Genomic DNA, 25,427 nt, shown 5'->3' on the forward strand with positions numbered 1-25,427 from the left:
TTCCGTTGTATAAGTCTCTGATCAGACCACACTTGGACTATTGTTCTCAGATTTGGTCACCAGGATTTGAAGGGGATAAATTAACTGTGGAAAAGGTACAAAGACGGATGACAAAGATGGTTTCAGGACTGTACAATTTTGGTTATGAGGATCAGCTGAGGGAATGTGGACTGCAGAGTTTGGTGGATAGAAGAAGGAGAGGTGATATGATTGAGACTTTTAAACTGTTGAGAGGTGGTTACAGGGTTGACACTGGGGAGTTCTTTCGCTTGGTTGAACAGCGGGAAGGAGTGATGACAAGAGGCCATCCCTGGAAGTCACGAAAGGAAACTGTGAGCAATAGTGTGAAGAGTGGTTTCTTTGCATGGAGGGTGGTTGAACCGTGGAATGCATTGCCTGATGGAGTGGTGAGAGCAAGAACGGTCAATGAGTTTAAGGAGTGGTATGATAGACTTTGTGTTTCTTAGGGGGGACCTCCCCTCGATGAGTCTTGACAGACTTTATGTTCTTAGGAAGGACCTCCCACGATGAGTCTTTTGACTCCATGGAGGCCTGAATAATAATAATAATAATAACGGAAAGAACATTCAGCAAGGTATAAGCAGGACCAAGCACACAGTACAACTCACTCATAGGTCACTTGATTTCTGTACATAGATGCAGTCATAAGAATTGCATCCTGATTTCAGTAATGATATCATTCTTCAAACCTCACACCCAATGACCACCTCTTGCTTCTACATATGAAGTAGTGGCTCACTTCTCAGCAGGAGGTAAGAAGATAAGCAATTGAAGGAGATAAAGCAACTTTTTGAAGGAGATAAGCAACTGAAAAACAGCATGCCTCAGCGGTTGAACTCACTGCCTGCAGACTTTTTTGATCTGGGTATGAAGAAGCTAGTGCCCCGATACCAAAAATGCCTGGAAGTCAATAGCGACTGTGTGGAAAAATAAAGTTGTATGTAGATATTTTAGTGTATTATAAATCTTTCTTCTTCTCTACCAATTTTTTTAAATTTTTGACTGGACTCTTATTTTCTCAATGCACCTCATACAAATAAGAAGATAACAGTTACAATGTATAAAACTAATCAGGCTACATTTGGATTTTTGTACACAGGTCTGGTTGCTTGGTTATATTGGCAACATCAGAAAGAGAGAGAGAGAGAGTGCAGAGGTGAATAATTAAAATTGCCTCAGAAATCTGAAATGTTGAGTATGAGGACAGATTAAGGTGAATGTGGTCTGTAGAGTTTCATAAATAGGAGAAGGAGAGGTTATATTATTGAGCCACATGTTAGTGGAGTAGCATATCAGATAGATATAGGGGAATTATTACAAAAGCTAAAAGGTGATGGGAGAACAAGTAATAATCCTTGGAAACTATACATATATTACAAATCAGATCATGTGAGTAAAAAAATGAAACAGGAGATTTTTTTTTTTTTTGTGCATGATAAGGGAGTGAATGAGTTTGAATACACACCACCAGAGTGGGTGGTAAATTCTATTATGCTAAATGCCTTCACAGCAAAGTACAATAGTTATTGTAGTATGTGGTCATATGTGGACTCTATAGAAGCTTGGATGTAATACTGATACTGCTAAAGTCAGAAAATTACTGCCATAATGCAAAGAACACTTGGCAAGGTATAAGCAGGAGAAAGCACACAGTATAACTCACTCACAGGTCAATTGATTTCTGTACATAGATGTAGTCATAAGAATTTCAGTAATATCATTCTTCAATATATTCACTCCAATGATGATTCATTCCTTTTCACTCCTTATTTCTTATCAGGATAACACCTTCAAAACTGCTGCTCATTATTTATTAGCAATTGCTGCAGTCTTTTGTCACTGCATTTCCTGCAAAATACACTCCAACTGTAGTATCAAAGAAGTTTCATGTTAGATCTTCTTTGATACTGTACATTCAAAAGAAAGATTGATTATATGTACACTAAAAAGAGATCTGCAGGGAAGAGATGGCTGCTTCATTTTCAGATTAGAGCTGAAACCACTAAAGCTACGAAGCCAGTGTTTTCCATCTATTAATGTTTTCTTTAGACCAGTTTGTTTTGTAAGATTTCTGGCAGCAAAACCCTGCCACATGTGAGACTGGCTAGCTCACCTTTATGAAAAAGACAGGAAGAAACACACATTTATATTCTGAAAGACATATGACAAGTGATTTCCATTTTTCTGTTACATATATACATGTACATATAAACAAAAACTACAACAAATAAATGAATGCATGAACATTACAAACCTAGATTGCTGATGAACTACTGGATGAATAGAAACTACACAGCTATTATGACTTTCATCTCTAAAGACTGCAGCTGAAAATTATAAAATGCTTTCTGATACAATTATATATTTAAATATATATATATATATGTGTGTGTGTAGAAAGTATTTTACCTTGGGTATATATATATATATATATATATATATATATATATAAAGCTTTAGATAAAATAATCTAAAAGATATATTGTAACAAAATTCAAGATTCTAGTATAGATATATACTAGAATCTTGAGTTTCATACAGGGGACAAGATAAATAGTATTGTATAGTGCAGGGTTCACTCTAGTGAATTTAGGACCAAAAAAAAACTGTTCCACACACTATGAAACAAAGGAAATAGCATGAAACTGAACAGTAAAAAAAAAAGCAGAAAATAGAAAGAAAAAAAAAAGGAAAATAAAAGAAAGGAAATCGTGTAAAATAATAGAAGAAAGGAAATCACAGAATAAATGAAATGATGAGAAATCACAAATTGACAGTAGAACATGAAGGCCTGGCAGGAACCAAACATAAAGAACACAAAACAACATGAAAATTACTATTATTATTATTAAGAGAGAGAGACACTGCCAGGGGACAGGGACTCATTTAGAGAGGCTACATATCACCCACACCAGCTGTCATACCTTTCCTTGAATTCATTCACACTACCTGCACTCACAACCTCCAAAGGCAATCCATTCCAATCATGCAACCATTCCTATGAGAGAAAAATCTAGCTCTCACTCTCTTCTCTGTGGTATTTATTCATTCATTCATAACTTTAACAAATGACCTCTTGTCCTCTCTCCACCTTCCATAAAATGAAAAATTCCATCTACTGCTATCTTGTATGACCCCATTTTGTAAGTCACAATCATATCATCACCCTCTTTCTTTTTTTTTTAATAGTTTGTTAATAGTCTGCAGTCCACAAATTCTCAATTGGTTTTCATAATCTGTATTCCATAATATAATTTTTAACTTTCTTTTTTACAAATACAAACTTATTTATTAATTACTGACCATTTACGAAAAACAAAACTACATTAGAGCCTACCAGTTTCGCCAGCAAACTATCTGGCTTTTTCAAGGCATTTACGGAGACATAAAAACTTCTTCTTCTTCAAGTGTCATCTCCTAGAAGGAGTTTGGCAACCATGTCATGGGACCTTTTTCTTTCTTTTGCTGCTCTGGAACATTTTTGGTAATTCAAGTCAGTCCAGTCCTTAATGTCTTCGAACCACATTCTCCTGGGTGTACCTCTCCCTCTTTTTTGATCCAATTTCCCTTCTAATATTAATTTCTGAATGCCTTCTTGTCTGGTTAGATGTCCAAAATATTTAAGTTTTCGTTCTTTAATTATTTTCATTAATGTTCTTTTCATTTTTGCTTTCTTTAAAACATCTTCGTTTTTCATTTTCCATGTTATTTTCAACATTCTTCTGATGGTCCACATTGCGAAAGCTTCTAATTTTTTCTCTGCTTCTTTATTTAGAGTCCAAGTTTCACTGTTGTAGAGAAGGCTTGACCAGATATAGCATTTTATTAATCTTTTTCTTGTGTCTATATTAATATCTTGAACAGTTTTCATATCAGTAAAGGCTTTTCTTGCTATCCCTATTCTTCTTTTTATTTATTTAAGGGAATTTCCTCTGTCTGTAAACATTTGTCCCAAATATATAAAAGACTGAACCTGTTCAATTTTCTTTTTGTTAACAGTTATGTTCAGTTTCTTATTTATTGGTTCTTTTGATATAATCATGCACTTTGTTTTCTTTAGGTTAATAATTAACCTAAGTAATTACATAGTAAATGCAAATTGAAAGGAACATAAAAAACATTGTAAACCAACTAGTAGCTAAGGTTACACGTTCGCATGACAGAGAGGACTTATTGTTCTTATTCATTATCACGGCATGCGTGTTTGTTGTAAACGTGTAATGTGATTACTGGCTAGCTGTAGTTCAGATTAATTTAGAGAGAGGATCAGGTTTTTCCACGAACTGTTTAGGATTACACCCTGATTTCTGTTGAGGTTTCCACCGGTTATTAACACTATTGTGGCTTCCTTGAATAAACTTCTTGTGTAGAGGCTTAAGTACTGTGAGGACATTATGTTGGAGGTTTAATGGATTTTTTTACAACACTCAAAAAGAATTAAAATAGAATTTAATACTTCCTATATTTCGTCCTAGTCACTAGGACATCTACGGGGATTACAGAAACAATTAATGTAACATGCACACAAAAAAACTTACAATACTAAGCCCAACCATGTGGGTGACACTAAAGTCCTATCTAGGTGGAGCGCCCTCTAAGGGCAGTAGTAGGTGGCCTGGAACGTAAGGTGGGACTTCTGGTGATGAGTGTTTCCCAAATCTTCGGAAGCTTAATGCAACTGTATTTATTAAGATTTGGTTGGTTTCTGAGAGCTGCTGCTGCTTCTAAGAAAAGTCTCTCTTTCTCGAATTTGCTGTGGTGGAGCATGGTGGTTTTCTTCCATGATACTCTGTGGGTGGTGAGTGTCCAAAACATGGTGGGTGGGTGTCCCAAGCCTGAATGGCCATAGTTGTGTTTAACGATGTATGACTTGTGTTCCTCCAGGCGGATGGATGCTGATCTGCCTGTCTGTCCAAAGTAACGCAAGCTTACAGGAACAGGGTACTTTGTAAACTCCAGGCAGAGAGAGAGGAGGGAGCTGCTCTTTCGTAGAACGGATAAGGGTAGCAAGTTTGCGGTAGGGCTTATATGCTGTGTGTAGGTTATACTTTTTTAGTATCTTGGCTATTTTTTCCGAAGTGCCACGGATGTAGGATATGGTGATGGCATTTTTAAAATCTTGTTGACGAGAGGGACGGGAAATGGGGGAGGAATTGATTATTTTTTTGATACTGTGTTCGCTGTAGCCATTGGAGAGGAAAGTTCTGTGTATGTGGTTAAGCTCAGTAGTGAGGGCGGTTCCACTGGAACAAAGATTGTGGGCTCTCTTGGTAAGAGTTGTAATGATGCCATATTGTTGCGAGGGATGGTGGTGGGAGAGTTAGTGAATGTAGCTGCCTGTGTGTGTGGGTTTTCACTTGCCTTCACTGTATACAGAAAACCCACACACACAGGCAGATACCAAGATACTAAAAAAGTATAATCTACACACAGCATATAAGCCCTACCGCAAACTTGCTACCCTTATCCGTTCTACGAAAGAGCAGCTCCCTCCTCTCTCTCTGCCTGGAGTTTACAAAGTACCCTGTTCCTGTAAGCTTGCGTTACTTTGGACAGACAGGCAGATCAGCAGCATCCGCCTGGAGGAACACAAGTCGTACATCGTTAAACACAACTATGGCTATTCAGGCTTGGCTGACCATGTTTTGGACACCACCCACAGATTATCATGGAAGAAAACCACCACGCTCCACCACAGCAAATTCGAGAAAGAGAGACTTTTCTTAGAAACAGCAGCAGCTCTCAGAAACCAACCAAATCTTAATAAATACGGTTGCATTAAGCTTCCGAAGATTTGGGAAACACTCATCACCAGAAGTCCCACCTTACGTTCCAGGCCACCTACTACCGCCCTTAGAGGGCGCTCCACCTAGATAGGGCTTTAGTGTCACCCACGTGGTTGGGCTTAGTATTGTAAGTTTTTTTGTGTGCATATTACATTAATTGTTTCTGTAATCCCCGTAGATGTCCTAGTGACTAGGACGAAATATAGGAAGTATTAAATTCTATTTTAATTCTTTTTGAGTGTTGTAAAAAAATCCATTAAGCCTCCAACATAAAATCCTTGAATAAACGATGTCTGTAGTCATCATCCAGATATGGCATGGAGCTGTTTTGCCACTCTATCGTGTGGTTAGATGTACAGAAATGATGTGCTAAGCCGGAAGAGATACTTCTGTTGTGGTTTACATCACCAACATGTTCTTTTTGTCTGATTTCTAAACTCCGTGAAGTTTGTCCGATGTAGGCAAGACCACAGGAGCAAGGAATGTAATATACTCCTGGATATTTGTAGAAAGGCACCTAATCTTTTGAGGATCCTAAAACTTGTCTGATGCTGGTGGTTGGTTTGAAGACCCCTCTGATGTTGTAGGCTCTTAGTATTCTGGCTATTTGATAAGAAATTGACTTGATGAAAGGGATCACTACAGTAGAAATGTGCTGGGAGTGTGATTCTTCTTGTCTGGGGTTGTCACCATATAGATATTTTTTGATGATGTTTTGAGGATATCCATTTTGTGATAATGTGTTGGCTATTAGTGAGAGTTCTTTTTTATTCTTTTTTGCACTCTCTTCACTGTATCAGAATCATCACAGAAACCAGGAGACTAGACATACACACAATAGTCGAAGTGAGGTCTTATCAAAGCCTTGTCTTTACATGTTAAGGTTTGCTTCAGCATTGTAATTATCCTCTGAGTTGTATTTGGAGTCTTTGCTAATGGCCTTTGATCTACTAAAACTTGAAGATCCCTTGCCTCATCACAGTTTCTTTTAGCAATAATCCCACCAATATAATATGACACTGAACATCTCATCACACCAAATGCATAACTTTACATTTACTAACATTCAACTGATAGGCATTTTGACATATCTACAATTCCAGCTTATTCAAATCATTCTGCAAGTACAACATATCAGCCACATTCCTGATTTCCCTGACTATCTTTGCATTATTTGTCAAATCCTCCTCAATGTCATTAATGTAAAGATGGAATAACAATGGACCAGGATTAATACCTGTGGTATACCACTGGTCATATTTACATTTTTTATTTTATTTTATTAATCTTTGTACTGTTTATGGGCAGTACTACCCTTACATCACGTCCAGACATTTCATCCAGACTTGATATAGGCCTAAGCCTTTACAAGTGTTTCACCCTATGCCTGTTCGAGTTATCATAGTAGTCATTCTCTGGTGGCAACGCCATGCCACCAGTGTGCCCTGTAGGGCTCTCAAGGAAAGAACTTTTATAACCTTTTGCGTAAGCCCAAGCTGTTTTAGGGCCTTATAACTATCAGCACTCCATATGCCATGTAAAGAGATGGTGGCACTGGTAAACCTCGGAGTTGCCCCATGCTCCTCCCGTATCTTAATAACTAGATTTGGGTTATTTTTATAATAATTTACTTTATTATTATGGCTATAGGCTAGTGGGCACCCTGTTCCCACCACCTGGGCATCAACTACCCAAACGTCACCACCTCTTTTAATCACTAAGCCTGGCTTATGCAAACCTGTGGAGGTCCTATAATGTGGATCCACCCCAGTCTCCCAACCTTTGTTCTTAAAGCAGTTGTTCAGAATGGAGACCACGGCATCATGCCTCCTCACGCGGACCCCATGGGTGCAGAAGCAACACTGGGCTATATGAGACAATGTCTCACTGTAGTGGCCAGCCCTACAGTTGGAGTCGTCACTACCCCATCGAGCTGTGCGGGCTCGAGTAGGCAGGGCATTGATCCTCATCTTGTGTTCTGCATGTGTTGACTTGATTAAAGTACCTTGATAATGGGACCAGCCTTTAGCCCACCTAAAGTCTTCTTGTATTAATGAGCTATAGAAAGCCTCTCTGCAGATGGGGGAAGAAGATAATTCTAACTGCACAATTCTTGATAGCCATAGGCCTGGGATCAGCCATCTAAGTGATGGAACCCCAAGCCCACCATCCTTCACCCTCGCATGGAAATATGCAGTAGGAGTGTCAGGCGGCAGTCGGAGCCATGATCTCAAGGCTGAACGGATAGCCCTGTCCATTCAGGACAGTACCGAGATATATGTCCTACCAAGCACCAACTTGTGGTAAAAGTGAGGTAGGAGGTAGTAGGAAAGGAGAAGCGGTGCGATCCCAGCTTCTAGGATAGAAGGGACAGAAGACCTTCCCTTTGAGGTGAACATAATACTGAGGTATCTCTACTCTTACAGGATGGTCAAAGCATGCAATGGCCTCCAGTGCAGGGAAAACTCTATAGTCTCGACCTTAAGCTTCTTGTCACGACCAGAGGGGACAAGAGCTAAAGAGCAGGACTTCTCTACATTAATAGAAAAGCTTCGAATAGCACTCAAAGGAGAGCAGGAAGGGAGACGCTATCAAAGGCCTTTTGGAGGTCCAGCGACGCCATATATAGAGGCTTAAGGTGGCGTCAGGAATCAGAGAGAAGAGAAGAAAGAAGATATATATTCTCGGCACAGCCATCCGAAGGGACAAAAGCTCTCTGTCTATAATCGTGCTGAATATGTTGCTGAAGTCGTTTAACTAATATTTTATGATAGAGTCTAAGTAACACAGGGGAGGTGGTAATAGGTCTAAAGTCTGATGCACAGTTTGAAGTTTCTTTCTTCGGAATGAAGATAGTTCTTGAAGCACGTAAGTATGGTGGTATTACTTTACTGGAAAGGAGAATGTCCACTAAGTCTTGAAGTATCTTCAACGGTACCTTCCGAAGCCTAGATGCAGGAAAGCCATCAGGTCCGGAGGCAGAGAAATTGGATGGAAGAGCTGCTTTAATCTCCTGGATGGAGACTGGCTGGTATGTTTGAAGGGCAGGAATGGACCTCAATATTGTAGGTTGGTCATATCATAATCAAGGAAGTGTGGAGGTGGAGCAGAAAAGACTGTACTCCAGAATTTGACAAAATTATCATGTAAGTCTGCTAGAGGTGGAGGGGAAGCACCATCAAGGATGGTTTTGGCACATTGCCTCTATTCTTTTTTATATCTCCTCTTCCTCTGCTTCCTATTTGACAAAGTCATTGTAGAATGAGACGTAGGCTGATGTTGACAAGGCATGAAGTGTTCAGAGAATTCAGCATGGAGGTAGTCATTTAACTGATCTGTGATATCCATTCCCAGAAGGTGAGTCTGGATGAGATATTTAAGAATTTGATAATTATATTCTGAAAGAGGAGGATCATCTAGAGATGATGTCAGTCTGAGAATCAAAGCCTCTTCTTCAACAGCAGGATGGTGGCTGGAAGATGGAAAGACAGGGACAAGAGATATTACCTGTTCCTACCTGTGGCAGATGGGCTGTCATTTCTTGAAGTAAGGCTTTGTAACTAGCTTTCCATCTATGACACTTGACGGCATCCAAGGATCTTAATGGGAACGCCTTAAATAAAGCCTCATTGATTTTCTTGGAAAATCTTGTAAAATAATTTCTTCAGTATACTACTTTTTGATATGGCAATCAGCCATCCTCTCGTCCATGCTAATATTTTATAACAAAATCCCATATTCTCCAATTTATGCAACAGTTTTCCATGCTGCATTCTGTCAAAAGCCTTAGCAGTCTAAAAGTATTATGGTGTATCCATCCTCCTCATATAGCTGAAAGGTAACATTATTATAAAATGCAAGGTTGCTCAAATATGACATTCCCTTAGTAAACCTATGCTGTTTGCAAAACACAGATTCTCTGTCAACCCATTTCGGTATATGAACTCTTACTAACTTTTCCAAAATCTTCACCACTTCCCAGATATACTGATAGGTCAATAGTTAGACACAGCTTTGCACCACCCTTGTGCAACAGAATTATCATACATTTCTTTTGAATCCTGTAGAATCTTCCCTGTGCAGAGGCTCAAATTATATAGCCCGCTATAAAGAACTTCCAGTTGATGAACACTTATTTAGCATCTGTTGCGATATCCAACTAATTCCTACTGCCAATTTCTTATTCAGTTTGTGCAACAGCTATAGTTTCTCTTTATACACCCAAGTTATTTCATCTGGTGTACAGGTAGCAGTGAGCTCGATGTTGCATTCACCAAGGTTGGCAGTTTTTAGCAAAATGGACACTCATTAGCTGAACAATCTCTTCTGTATCTGTCAAATGCATTCCATCTGCATTATGCAGAGTTATTCTTTCATACTCATTCCTTCTTTTACTTGCAGCATAATGATAGATTTTTTTGGTTCTTCAGCTTGATTTTCATATTCAGCTTTCTATAGAACAGCTATAACCTTCTGGCCTATTCCTCATAATTTTCATAACTGATATCATCCTTATGCACATAGTATTTCTTTCACATTATCTTTTCTTACGAATCTCTTGCTTAACAAGATTACACATCAATTTCACTTCCATTTATCCTTTGAAATCTAGGGACACATTCTTAATATTGTAACTTTTAAGTATTTTTTAAATCCTTTCCATCTAGTAAATTATACCATGAAACAGAAACGGTCATGATTTTGTTCTTAGCAGTACAGCGTATAACCTTTTCTGAACAGAATATCCAGAAGCAGCCACTTCCCAAGTCAGTACAGCATGATCACTGTCATGAATCAGAGGCAGAAGAGTCATATCTTTAACTAAAACCACCACTGACACACAATAATTTTTGAACCTTATTATTTCCATTATAATGCATATTCCTCCCATGACTCTCTGTTGTTAGGTCTCATAAATATTAATAACTTTTCCAGACTCTTGATACCAAACGTATTCAAGTGTAGGCCATCCTTCATATACAAATTGAATCTTCCCTCAAACTCACTCCACACATCCAAATACTTAGAATCATTCTTTCCATATAGCCTGCACATTGAATCATTTGTCATCATAGCCTTCTTCTTAATTCATTTCTATCATATGTAATATATTAACTATTTTCACTCTCCAACTCACTTCTTCCAACAGTCCTTCATATTTGTTGGAAGTTTTCCATTCAGTTATACTACAAATTAAAGATATTATATACTTTAAGAAGAAATTATATACTTGCTTTAATCCTTTATCCAAGTGTAAGCAAACAAAGTTTGTGCTCAAGTATTTCCAGGACAACTCATATACAGAAGCTAATGACCTCACATCACTTGCCTTAGTATCCCATAATGCAAAGCACACATCCTTACGGACATGTATAATGCTATGCATTATGGGAAGGGTCGCTACCCAGACCAGTTTCAACTTTTATTGAAGTTATATGGTTATATGGATGCTTGGGCAAGAGATCATGTTTTCTATAAGGTCCACACTAGGGCAACTCAAATGTTGGCGAGTGTATTCCTGTAAGCTCTCTGGTCAAATTTCATATGAAACTTTCATAGTTTCTACATTCGACTTTGAAAAAATGCTCGATTTAATATCCACTTGATATCAGGACTGTTATGAGGATGGATTGAGGGCAGACAGAAGACAAAGAGGTGACATTTAAACTGTTCAGAGGTATTTATAGCATTGACATTGTGGAGATTTTTCGTATAAAACTAAGGGAAGAAAGAATGAAAAGGGACATTCCCTGTAGGTTGCAAAAAGAGGTGGTAAATAAGTGGCTGGGTGGCTTTTTGTGTGAAGAGAAGCTGGACCATGGAATTGCCTGATAGGGTGATAAACATGTAGAAAGTGAACAGGTTTAAGGAGGAGTATGACAGACCGTGATGTCTACAATAGGCCTCTCACATCAAGTCTTGCGATTCCATGAAAATTCAAAACAATGATGATAATAATAATAATTTTTATACAACTTTATAGGCAAGAGATTGTAAAATCTATAGTCATTTGCATATACTTGGTTTCTGTCCAGCCATCATGTACTTCAATAGATAAGTTTCAATAGATACTGTTTATCAGTGCTTGCATCTATAATTCTGTCACTCTCCTCAAACACTGAAAAGCAATCAGTCATCATTCACACTAAATATAATTTGGGCTCACAGATGTAACCTCCAGTCAACTCTTACTAGAGCAAATGCTATAATAATGAACTCACTCAATGTAACAAAGCACTGAAAGGTCTTGAAATCATCATAATTATTGTTATTATTACGTGGCATCTCCAGTGAGTCCAAAGACTCATCGAGGGAGGGCATCTACTCTACAACTCTCTGTCTCCACCACTCAATCCACCAACTACAATGAACTGCAACTACGCCAACACCATCTACCACCCACTAGTATTTTCACAGACAATCACAAACATCACTGCCCACAGCAGGATCTGAACCAAAAAACCTTTTCGCCAGAGAGCGGATACACTAACCACTCAGCCAAACAGGCCAGCAAGCATAGCAAATTGAATATAGCAAATTCCAGTGCAGTAAAGTCCTTCGTCAATATTTCCAGCTATGATATATCAACATTCAAAGTAAATATCAATGATTTCAGCTTACCAATAACTCTTGGTTCAACCATCTAAAATACATCACTATTATAGATGTTTAACATGACATAAGTTGAACTGTAATATAATACTCATACATAAATAAACTACACTTTATAGTTACATTAGATAATATGGGCCAGTATTCGCATTTCCTCTTATTATGAACACCTAAAAGAAATGTAATTTGTAGAATAAATTAGTTGAACAAAACATAAATTTATGTGGTTTAGGTTGGTTAACTGTGAATGAAGAGCTGAATGTCTTACATGATGTGCATATTATCACATCTGGTTGGCTATTTAAGAGTGATAAAGCCAACTAAATGAATTACTTCTGGCTGAGAACTAACATCTGTTTTCATTCTTCTACAACAAAATCTTTTCTTCTTGCCTTATTGTAAGTCATGTCATTCAACAAGCAACAATTTTGTCAAAATGGCATTAAAAAAAAAACAAATTTATTGTATATAAGGTGAAATGGTAGAATTCATTTAAGGAATATAAGCAATAAAAGAGAGGCTCATTTTAAAAGTTACATATACATAAATTCACAAACCAGTATTATAAGTTGGTGATCTGAGTGTCCATTCCATATCTTCTACAGTGACTTGGTAATGCCATGACTTTGGTTCTTGCAAATCCCAGAGCAACAGAGATCCATCTATCTTAAAAAAAAAAAAAAAAAAAAAAAAAATATATATATATATATATATATATATATATATATATTCTATATATATAAAAAGATAAATGGTGCTTAAGGGTCAAAGCTGTATAACTGAGAGGAGACCTCCACATAGCCTTTAAAGGAATGCGGAGAACCGACCAGGGCTTCTGACCTAATGTCCAATTCTCACCTTCTCGTGGTGCACCCTGTTGGGTATCTACTTTGATACTGAACGAACGAGGATGGGCTGGCAATTTGGGATTTAGCCGACCAAATTGTATTCTTATTGGTTAAACCAAAATAGAAAATGATGGTACAACATGACAAAATTTACTGCCGGCTGGGGCGTCGCCCGGTTAAACAAGGCCCCCGTTGTTTTCGCCAGGGAACCAGGGTGAACAGCGAAAAGTCAGCTACTGGAACAAATCTGAAAACAAACCCCAACTCAACATCACCAGAGTTAAAGATCGGTACTATCAATGTAAGAAGCCTGAATGGCAAAGAAATGGAGCTAGCTGAGGAATTAGATAAGTACCAGATCGACATAATAGGGGTGACTGAAACAAAAAAGACCAAAACTGGTGAGATCTTTCTGAGCAATAAATACAAAATGTTATATTCAGGCAATGACAATCAAGGAAAAGAAGGAGAAGCCATAGTATTCAACACAAAATACGAGGCTAATCTTCTTGAATGGCAGTCAGTCTCAAGTAGAGTAATGTGGGCAAATATGAGAATGGGGAACTGGACAATGCGACTTATTTGTGCCTATGGTCCCACAGAAGGTTCTACTAAGGTAGAAGTGGAGGAATTTTTTGAGGCTTTAGAAAAAGCAACTGACACAATGAAAAAGGAAAAGTTGGTCCTTGTTGGGGATCTAAATAGCAGAGTAGGAAATGATTGTGAGACATACAAAAATATTTTGGGAAAATTTGGAGAAAAGAGCAAAGCTAATAATAATGGCAAATATCTGTTGGATTTCTGCTCAGGACATGGACTTGTTATTACTAACACCATGTTCCAACATAAAAATGTGCACAAATTCACATGGAGAGAAGAGGCTAGGAATAAGAAAAGTCTCATTGACTATGTTATTGTTGATAGTGATGTTTTCTCCCTGGTGCAGGACACCAGAGTGTACAGAGGATTTGAAATTGGAAGTGATCACTATTTAGTCTTGAGCAGGATAAAATTGAATTTCATATTGAAAAGAAACACATGTAAGAAAGTTTTAAAGCGAATAAAAGTTGAGCAGCTCTCAGATGTGAACTGTAGACTAAAATACACAAAGATTATTGAAGAAAAAATGAAAGAGTTTGAGAACAGGAATCGAACCTTGGAGATTCAGTGGCAAACTCTGAAGAAAACATTGATTGATTCTGCCAGAGAGGCATGTGGTGAGGTTGTGTGCAAGGATAAAAAAAATCAGAACTCCCTGGTGGACACAGGAAGTTAAAGAGGCAGTGAAGAAAAAGAAGAAAGCATATCAAAAGTTCCTGGCAAATAAGTCAGCTTTTACTCTTACAGAATACAGAGACAAATGTAAGAAAGCTAAACAGTGTGTAAAACTAGCTAAACAAAAGTCATGGGAGGACTTTGGCAAGAAAATTGAAAATAAATATCAAGAAGGTGGCAAAATATTCTGGAGGTTGTTGAAGAAGCTTAGGAATGGAGGAAAGAGTGCTGTAAAAGGAATTAGAGATGATAAAGGTGACATGAAAACAGGAGAAAAAGATATCCTTGAAGTATGGAGTAATTACTTTGAAAAACTGCTAAATGAAACAAGCAGTGATGACAGCACAGTGATAAAAAACACTGACCAGGTATGCAGTCAGGATTACATATCCATATTTGAAGTAGAAAAAGCCATCAAAGGCTTGAAATGTGGAAAGGCAGTAGGAGTAGATGATATTTGACCAGAAATGCTGAAGCATGGTGGTATAAGAGTCTTACAGTGGCTGCAGCATAGTTCAGAAAGCCTGGACAGAGGGACGAATTCACGATGATTGGAGTAGAGCTCTCATAGTACCCATATATAAAAAGGGAAATAAAACTGAATGTGAGAATTACAGAGGTATTTCCCTACTGAGTGTTCCTGGCAAGATCTATGCAAGTATACTTGAGAAACGGTTGAGAAGAATTGTGGAAGAAAAGCTTGGTGAAGAACAAGCTGGATTCAGGCCAAATAGAGGCTGTCAGGATCAGATATTCACTTTACGACAAATAGTCGAGAAAGCATGGGAATATAACAAAGATCTGTATTAAAGTTTTGTTGATTTGGAAAAGGCATATGACAAGGTGCCAAGAGAGAAGCTATTCAATACGCTGCAGTTATATGGTGTCAATGGGGCATTATATCAAGCAATACTTAGTCTTTATTTGAGTTGTAAGTCAGCAGTTAGAATTGAAGGAAGTACAGGAAGATGGTTTAATGTTAAATCTGGTGTGAGACAAGGATGTACATTATCCCCCTCTGTTATTCATTATCTATATGGATCACATTACGAAGTAATGTGGTATTAAACCTGATATCAAAATTGGAGATGTTAATGTCAGCTCTTTGCTTTATGCGGATGATGTTATACTTCTAAATAAATCCGCTACAAGTCTGCAAGATTCTCTGACTAAATTGAATAGCTGTTGTAATAGATATGGTATGAAGGTCAGCAATAAAAAGACAAAGACAATGAAAATAGGCAGAATCATTGAAAATGTCAACTGTGTTGTGAATGGAGAACCTGTGGAACAAGTAAAACATTTCAGCTACTTAGGCACGATTTTTACTGAAGATGGTAAATTAAATATAGAAATAGACAACAGAATCAGCAAAGCTGGTATGGTGGGAAGTCAATTGAATAAATTCATATGGAATAAAAAAGAAATTAATCGGAACACTAAATTAGCTGTATACAAGACAGTGTTCAAACCAGTTTTAACTTATGGATCTGAGAGCTGGGTCAGAAGTAAAACACTTGATCAAAGACTAGAGACCGCAGATATGAGAGTCCTGAGAAAGATTAGAGGTGTGAACAGATGGCATCAATGGCAATATCATATTAAAAATGAGGATATTAGGAAAGAACTTGACATTGTCAGCATCCAGGAATGTGTTAGCAGAGCTAATCTCAGGTGGTATAGTCACTTAAATAGAATGGGAGAGGAAAGATTTGCAAAACAAGTGTTCTCTGGCAGGTTGGCAGGAAAACGACCCAGAGGAAGACCAAGATATAGGTGGATTGATACGGTACAAAGTGCCTTAGACGATAGAAATATAAGATCTGATAATGTTGGAGTCTTGACAAGTAACAGACTGATTTGGAGGAAAATTGTAGATAGGAAGTTAGTAATGATGTAATTTTTTCATGTAGTACTGTCATATCCTGTACACCCCTTGAGGGTACATGGCAGGAATTTGACGATGATAAAAAGATAAGCCGAAATCTGCAATGTTTTTATGTCATGTTTTTGTCTCTTCATTGTTTTGAAATGTCCAACAATGTGTTTGCCTTCATGAGACATTAATAATTTGGACAATCTGATCATCCCATTTTCTAATTCTCTTTCTTCTCCACCATTTCTTCTTTTTTCCCAGTGATTCATTGGCTGCATCTGTTATAATTGTTTTGATGTTATTCCATTCTTCCTCAACAGTTTTTCCTAAGTTTATATTTTCTATTTTTTCATTAATTCTTTTTTTATGGGATCATTTAAAAGGCCAATCTTAAAAAAGGTTCTCTGATCAGATGAATGGACTTTTCTCATTAACCATTGAGGTGGGAATCTTAGGTTTGAAACAAGAAGAAAGTGGTCCATTTCTAATTCAAAACCTTGGTATGCTCTTGTATCTAGAATGAATTTTGCAAGTTTTTCATTAGCTATTACATAATCTATAATTGTCTGCAAACCACATGCTGACCAAGTATATTTATATCAGTCTTTATGCTTAAAGAATGAATTTGTGATTTTTAAACTATTACATTCTGAAAAAACAATTAAATTTTTTTCGTTCCTATTGCATATACACCCTCTGTCCAAAAAAGAAACTGAACTTTTGATAAAAATAAAACACAGGCCAATTATAATTATTCAGATTATTTATTTCAATCAATATACTCTCCCTCAGCTTCGATACAGCGTTTGGCACAATCAATTAATTCGTTAATTGAGTTTTTTTATATCGGTTTTGGGATACTGTTGAGGGTCGTGGTTACTGCTGCTTGAACATTTTCAATGGTGTCATATCGCTTTCCTTTCATTGGCAAATGAAGTCGGGGGAAGAGAAAGAAGTCACAGGGTGCTAAATCAGGTGAATATGGCGAGTGATTCAACACATAAACTTGGTTTTTGCTCAAAAACTGTCTCACAATGTTCTAACGATGAGATGGTGCATTATCGTGCAAAAGTGACCACCAGCTGCCTGCATCACGATATTCAGGGCCACGCCAATCCAAGGGTGCAAATGGTGCATTGCACCTGGGTGGCAAGAAATAAATATCAAATATTTATTTTATATAGCTAATATCTAATTTGGATTATACAATGCAGTATAATCATTAATAGTAATAATATTCATTTCTTGGTATATCCTACATCGTAAAATTTAACTAATATAATATTATTAACAACCCTTACTTTTAGATGTCAGATGGAAGAAAAAGATTTTCTAGAGCAGAACATCGAAAATGAAGAGCACAGAAAGAAGAAAATGTAAAAAAATTTATGACTCCTATTTCCAATTATTTTGCATCTATATCTTCATGTACAGACAAATCTTCAGTTGCTCGAGAAAATTTTGAAGATTCTTCTTCTGCCATACATTTAACTGAAGATTCTATAGCTGCTAAAAAATGATGCTTAGAAAATTCATCTTTCACTTCTGAAGCTCTTAACAACTCATTCGGTGAACCAAATGAGTTGTTAAGAGACAGGTAACAAAAATGTGTGCAATACAAGTATAATAACTGAAAACACTTATGAATTGTATCCTTGAGCATGATTTTGATGATCCAGAAAAGTGGCCTTTAAAAATAACAGATAATCTCCAAATGATTCTAATAGATGTTGGACCAAAACAAATATATGATATTGATTTTCCAAAAGATGAAAAAAACAGATCATTTTCAGCAGATTATTACTATAAACGTTTAAGTAATAACGAAAAGATATAGAAATTGGTTATTGTATTCTAAATGCAAAAATTCAGTATATTGTTTTTGTTGTAAACTTTTTAACGATAAAATTAATGCGTTCAATGATGCAATTGGTTATTGCGATTGGCAACATTCATCGAGAACATTAGTCGCCATGAAAAAAGTGAAGCACATATCAAATGTTACGAGTCATGGATCGATTTAAAAAAGTCACTTATAAATAATAATACAATAGATGCGGTAAATGAACAATTAATAAAACTAGAAAAAAATCGTTGGAAATCGGTAATAGAAAGGATTATTTATACAGTTCAATTTTTAGCAGGACAAAATTTAGCTTTCAGAGTAATAATAAAAAGTAATAAACTTTTTGAAGATAGCAATGGTAATTTTTTTAAATTAATAGAAACTGTAGCAAAATTCGATAATGTAATGGCAGATCATATAAGTCGTATACAAACCGATAAGAACAAAATGCCACATTATTTAGGCGAAAAAATGCAAAACGAAATAATTTCAATAATAGGAGAATAAATAAAATCTAATATTGTTAAAATGCTAAAATTAAATAAATATTATGTTATCATTTTAGACACCACTCCAGACGCATCTCACAAAAATCATTTAAGTATTGTTGTAAGATTTATTTAACTCGATAATGACAACAAGAAAAAAGAAATCAGGGAACACTTTTTAGGATTTTATTCAATTACTAACTTAACAGGCGAAGGTTTAACAAATTTTGTTGTAGAATTTTTGCAATCAGAAAATATAAATCTTTACGATTTACGTGCTCAAGCATATGATAATGGGGAAAACATGAAGGGCAAAATTCAGGGTCTCCAAAAGAGAATATTAGATATGAATCCGAGAGCGTTTTACGTATTATGTGCCGCTCATATGCTTAATCTAGTTGTAAATTATGCTGTAAGTGTTTCGTATGAAATAGCAAATTTTTTTCATTAATTCAGGAAATATAATTTTTTTTCTAAATCAGCCTATTGTTGGTAAATTTTAAAAGAGGTATGCCCAAGTTTTACTGTTAAAAAGTTTGTGATATGAGATGTTCAAGCTGCATAGACGCTGTAAAAGCTTTAATTTATAATTTAGAAAAAATATATGATGCTTTATACATTTTATATCAAGATAAATCAAGAGATAGCAACACAAGGAATGAAGCTGAATCATTATTATTAAAAATTAAATCTTTCAAATTCATATGCTCTCTTGTTATATGGCACCAAATCTTATCGAAAATTAAAGTAATTTGATGCAAAAACCAGAAGTAATTATGTCTACAATAATGAAAATGTTGATAGACCTAAAAAATTATTTAAAGGATTGTAGAACAGATGAGGCATTTAAAAATATGTTAGGGGAAAACCGAAATTGCAAATACAGTGGATTGTAATCCAATTTTTCCTTGTATGCCAATAGTCAGACCTCGGAAACAAAAAGATTATTCTCATATGAAAGTGAAGATGAAGTTATTGAATCGCAAGAACAAAATTTCAAAGTCAATTTTTATTTAGTTATAATTGATATAGCTATTTCAAAACTTGATGAAAGATTTACATTATCGAAAGAACATAATGATGTTTTGGATTTTTAAATGACATTTATTTATTAAAACCAATGGAGAAAAAAGAAAAATTAAAATATTGAAAAGATTTGGAGATAAAATTGACAGATGGTAAAGATTCTGATATAAACTCCTTGGAATTATGTGAGGAAATAGAAAATATTTTAATCTATCTTAATCTGAATGTGAACGCATTTTCGGTACTTGAGTATATATTTTCGAATGATCTCAGTGTTTTCCCCAATTTGTCAATAACACTAAGAATTTATTTAGCAATACCCGTGACTGTTGCAACTGGTGAAAGATCCTTTTCAAAGCTGAAAATTATAAAAAATCATCTACGCAGTACAATGACACAGGATAGACTCAACAATTTAAGTCTTATTAGCATAGAACATCAAATTGCTACTAATTTAGATATGGAGGATATAATAAATGATTTTGCTACAAAAAAATCACGTCAAGTAAATTTTACAAAAAGGCATGTGCAATTAATCTTTGTTTATATTAAGAAATAATTGTTGTTCTTTTTTTGTTTGTTTTTGAAAAAATGTTAAAAATAACTATACGAAACTATGTATTGTGTTTTTAATAAGACATGTAACTTTTGGTTAGCATAAATTGTTATTTTATTTATTGTAGTAAATGCTACATGCAATTTCTTTTAGTTATTTTTTTTAAGGGGCGGCTTATAAAAGTTTGCACATGGGCAGCAAATACCCTTGGGCGTCCCTGACGACATTCATGCCGTACACGACGAATTCTCTATCAATCGCTTCAAAACTTCAATATAAAACTCAGCATTGACCGTTTGGCCAGGCAGAATGAATTCTTTGTGGATAATGCCCTTGGGATCGTAGAAACAAATCAGCATTGTCTTTACTTTTGACTTCTCCAAGTGACTTCTTTTTGGATGCCCCTCTTCTGGGTGGTCTCCACTGAGCAGTCTTGCACTATGTTTTGTGCTCATACTCAAAACATCACGTTTTGTCACCAGTAATGATCATTTCAAGGAAGTTTGAGTCCTTACGAGCAGTTTTAATGAGATTCTTGCAGTGTTCAATTCGATACATTTTTTGGTCATTGGTCAACTTGTGGGGAACAAATCACGATTTCAATTTACGAAGGCCCAAACTCTCGGTCAAATGTTGTGCACAGTTGACTTTGGAATCCCCAATTCATCTTCAATCAATCGGACGGACGATTTCGGGTTTTCTTTAATGAAATCACACACTTTTTCGATGTTAACTTTGCTCAGTCCAGTTTTTGAACGGCCCGGTTTGTCGTCCTCAAGTGTCTCATGACCACTTTGAAATCGCTTAAACCACTCGTAAACTTGAGTACGGGATAAGCATTCATCACCGTATGCATTTTGAAGCATTTGATGCATTTCGGTAAAACTTTTACCAAGTTTAACACATTAGCAGCTCTCTGTTTGAAACTCATTTTCCGACCATTTGTCAAAACACACTATCACTCTTGGCTTCTAATGAAACAAATGTCATAAAAAGTTGACACAACACTAATGAAGGTTGCCGCATTCGACAACAAAAATACAACAGATGGCACCACTAGTTTCTTCTATTTTCGAAAAGTTCGGTTTCCTTTTGGAAAGAGAGTGTAGCAATATTAATAATAATACATATAAGTGATGTGACTAAAAGACAGGAAAAATATGGCCACATATACATGTATTTACCACTAATTACAAACCAGAATGGAATAAAGCCTCATAAGTCCTATTTTGCCATTAATGAAGTTTGGAAGTGACAGTGTGATATGGGATACTTCTCATGATATGGCTTAGATCAACTGGTCCCAATTAGTGCATGGAATCATAACTGTTAGATCTCAGAATAATTTTCTAAACAAATGAATTTGTCTTATTTTATGGTGAATTTATGGTACCAGCCCTTAACACTTTCCAGCAGCATATCACAATGCAATGACTGTAAACACATAGCTTGAAGAGAACAACATAGAATATTGCAACACTGTAGTGATCAGTACAGAGTCCCAACTGAATCTGAAAGAATACCGATGATAAAGCAGAACACAGAATTAAGACATGGTTGAGACCATTTCTTTATTAATGGAATTACCAGTGCTTTAAAGGAGTGTTACATAACACCATCACCATTCTATGAGAAAACTAGTAGATTATTCCATAAAGCACTGAAGTATTGTGAAAAACAACACATGATAATTTCTGTCAATTTTATGTGCATCTGGTTGTCCATATGTGGATAGAGCTGAGCATCCACATTCAAACCAATAAGCCATAGGTTTTAATCTCACTGCAGACATGAATGTCTGTGAATGTTTTTAGATGGTACTGTTGAAGTACTTTAAAAGATTATCATGTGTGATTTCTAGAGTAGGGTTTCTGGTAGTAATGTTCAACTTTTCCTAAGTGAGATTCACATAACACACACTGGAAAGAAGTCAACAGACACCACAGTGTGAGGAACAAACAGCCATGGTGCACCCTTAATAAGATGTAGGGTCTCCTTTTCTTGTGATGACTGCAGTAATCCTATGAGACATACTTTCCACAAGCGTACAATAGCAATCAATGGGAATTTTGGACCATTCTTCCTGTACGCATGTAATGAAGTCTTGGAATGTTGTGGAGTGGACATCCCTTGACTACATCTAATGCTCCAGTTCATCTCACAGATGATCGATAAGGTTGAGATCAGAGCTCTGTAGAGTCCAGTGAAGTTCATATCCACAAACTGCGCAGTTAAAGCACAACTTCTGAAATGGTGCACTGTCTTGCTAAAAGAAGACAACCTTTAGTTCCTTATAAATACCATAAATTAGGAAGCACTTCACTGTCCAGAATGCTCAAATACTTCCAAGTTCAATATTCATGGCACCGTAACCAAAGGTCCAAGGCAAAACCAGGAAAAAACAGGACCATACAATTATATCACCACCCCCGAATTTCATAAATGGGGTTCTGCACTCTGGTAAGAGACATTCACTGGGCATCTGCCACACCCTCTATCTATTCCATAGAGAGTTTAGCATAATTTGTTGCTTCATAACACAGCTTTCCAAGCTTCTGTATCCCACTGTGCATGCTCTTTGCACCACTGAAGAAGATGCAGCATGTTGGTTCAGGTAATGTGGGACTTTGATATTGTGATCCTATCACAGAAACTCATGTTGTGAGCCTTGGTTCTGATTGGTTTTGTGTAGATTCATATTCCAGTTGATGCTGATTTGTGGTTTTACATATTATCCTTCACAGCATCTTACGGTTACCTTCAGTAAGTGTGGTAATTCGTTGTGGAAAGCATTTGCAGTTGGCTCCCTACACTTCCATCTGAGTAGGGTATCAATTTTGACCTGGGATGACCTAAATTGCCAATAATCTGCGTTCGTATGCAACACGGCATCCTATCACAATGCCTCTTTGAAACTCCATCAGTTCCCTTCACAGAGCTATTTCACTTGGATTCAGTTGCAATGACATGAGAGCATCATATTCTTTCAATTAATACTGGATAGAAGCACGTGACTTGTTACAAGGACGCGATGCACCTTAGCCATGGGGAAGTCTGTTGACTTCCTTCCTTCCAAGCAATATATATATCCGTATGTGTCCCATGACTTCTGGTAGGACGCCATGCAAGATCTCTCCTTAATAAAAACAACAAAAATGATATATGATCATCATCATATTCCTGCCATGTACCTTTAAGGGGTGTACAGGACATGATAGTACTACATGAAAAATTTACATCATTACTAACTTCCTATCTACAATTTTCCTCAAAATCAGTCTGTTACTTGTCAAGACTACAACATCATCAGATCTTATATTTCTATTGTCTAAGGCACTTTGTACCGTATCAATCTACCTATATCTTGGTCTTCCTCTGGGTCGTTTTCCTACCAACCTGGCAGAGAACATTTGTTTTGCTAATCTTTCCTCGTCCATTCTGTTTAAATGACCACATGAGATTACCGGTAGCTCTGCTAACGCATTCCTGGATGCTGACAATGTCAAGTTCTTTCCTAATATCCTCATTTTTATTATGATATTGCCATTGATGCCATCTGTTCACGCCTCTAATCTTTCTCAGGACTCTCGTATCTGCGGTCTCTAGTCTTTGGTCAAGTGTTTTATTTCTGACCCAGCTCTCAGATCCATAAGTTAAAACTGGTTTGAACACTGTCTTGTATACAGCTAATTTAGTGTTCTGAATAATTTCTCTCTTATTCCATATGAATTTATTCATTTATTCACTTCCTACCATACCAGCTTTGTTGATTCTGTTGTCTATTTCCATATTTAATTTACCATCTTCACTAAAAATCGTGCATAAGTTAGCTGAAATGTTTTACTTGTTCCATAGGTTCTCCGTTCACAATGCAGTTGACATTTTCAACAATTCTGCCTATTTTCATTGTCTTTGTCTTTTTTATTGCTGACCTTCATACCATATCTATTACAACAGTTATTCAATTTATTGAGGGAATCTTGCAGACTTGTAGCGGATTTATTTAGAAGTATAACATCGTCGGCATAAAGCAAAGAGCTGACATTAACATCTCCAATTTTCATATCATGTTTAATACCACTTTCCTTCATAATGAGATCCATACAGATAATGAATAACAGAGGAGATAATGTACATCCTTGTCTCACACCAGATTTAACATTAAACCATCTTCCTGTACTCCACAATTCTAAATGCTGACTTACAACTCAAATAAAAACCTAAGTATTGCTTGATATAATGCCCCATTGACACCAAATAACTGTAGCATACTGAATAGCTTCTCTCTTGGCACCTTGTCATATGCCTTTTCCAGATCGACAAAACTTAACTACAGATCTTTGTTATATTCCCACGATTTCTCAACTGTTTGTCGTAAAATGAAGATCTGATCCTGACAGCATCTATTTGGCCTGAATCAAGCTTGTTCTTCAGCAAGCTTTTTTCCAAAATTATTCTCAACCGTTTCTCAAGTATACTTACATAAATCGTACCAGGCACACTCAGTAGGGAAATACCACTGTAATTATCACATTCAGTTTTATTTCCCTTTTAAAATATGGATACTATGAGAGCTCTACTCCAATCATCGGGAATTCGTCCCTCTGTCCAGGCGTTCTGAACTATGCAGTGCAGCCACTGTAAGACTTTTATACCTCAATACTTCAGCATTTCTGGTCGAATATCATCTGCTCCTGCTGCCTTTCCACATTTCAGGCTTTTAATGCCTTTTTCTACTTCAAGTACAGATATGTATTCCTGCCTGGTCATTGTTTTTTGCCACTGTGCTGTCATCGCTACTTGATTCATTTAGCAATTTTTCGAAGTAATTACTCAATACTTCAAGGATATCTTTTTCTCCCATTTTCATGTCACCTTTATCATCTCTAACTCCTTTTACAGCTCTTTCCTGCATTTCTAAGCTTCTTCAACAACCTCCAGAAAACCTTCTTGATATTCATTTTCTATGTTCTTACCAAAGTCTTCCCATAACTTCTGTTTAGCTAGTGTTACACAGTATTTAGCTTTCTTACATTTGTCTCTGTATTCTCTAAGAGCACAAGCTGACTTATTTGCCAGGAACTTTTGATATG

General features: G+C 36.4%; 1 protein-coding gene across 1 annotated transcript in view; it reads right to left on the reverse strand.

Moving 5' to 3' along the window:
• LOC150094128 (cytoplasmic dynein 2 intermediate chain 1-like) overlaps positions 1–25,427 on the reverse strand; it is a 193,168-nt gene that overhangs the window by 154,241 nt on the left and 13,500 nt on the right. The window contains exons 3-4 of the mRNA XM_090412407.1: positions 12,977–13,085; positions 2,276–2,348 (exon numbers count right to left, since the gene is read on the reverse strand). Coding sequence (XP_090268533.1) covers positions 2,276–2,348; positions 12,977–13,085 — 182 coding nt within the window. The remainder of the gene's footprint in view (positions 1–2,275; positions 2,349–12,976; positions 13,086–25,427) is intronic.

The sequence above is a fragment of the Typopeltis vanoorti genome, chromosome 22 (genome assembly GCF_054136105.1).
Source record: "Typopeltis vanoorti isolate ZY-2024b chromosome 22, IOZ_Tvanoo_1.0, whole genome shotgun sequence".
NCBI classification, from domain to species: Eukaryota; Metazoa; Arthropoda; class Arachnida; order Uropygi; family Thelyphonidae; genus Typopeltis; species Typopeltis vanoorti.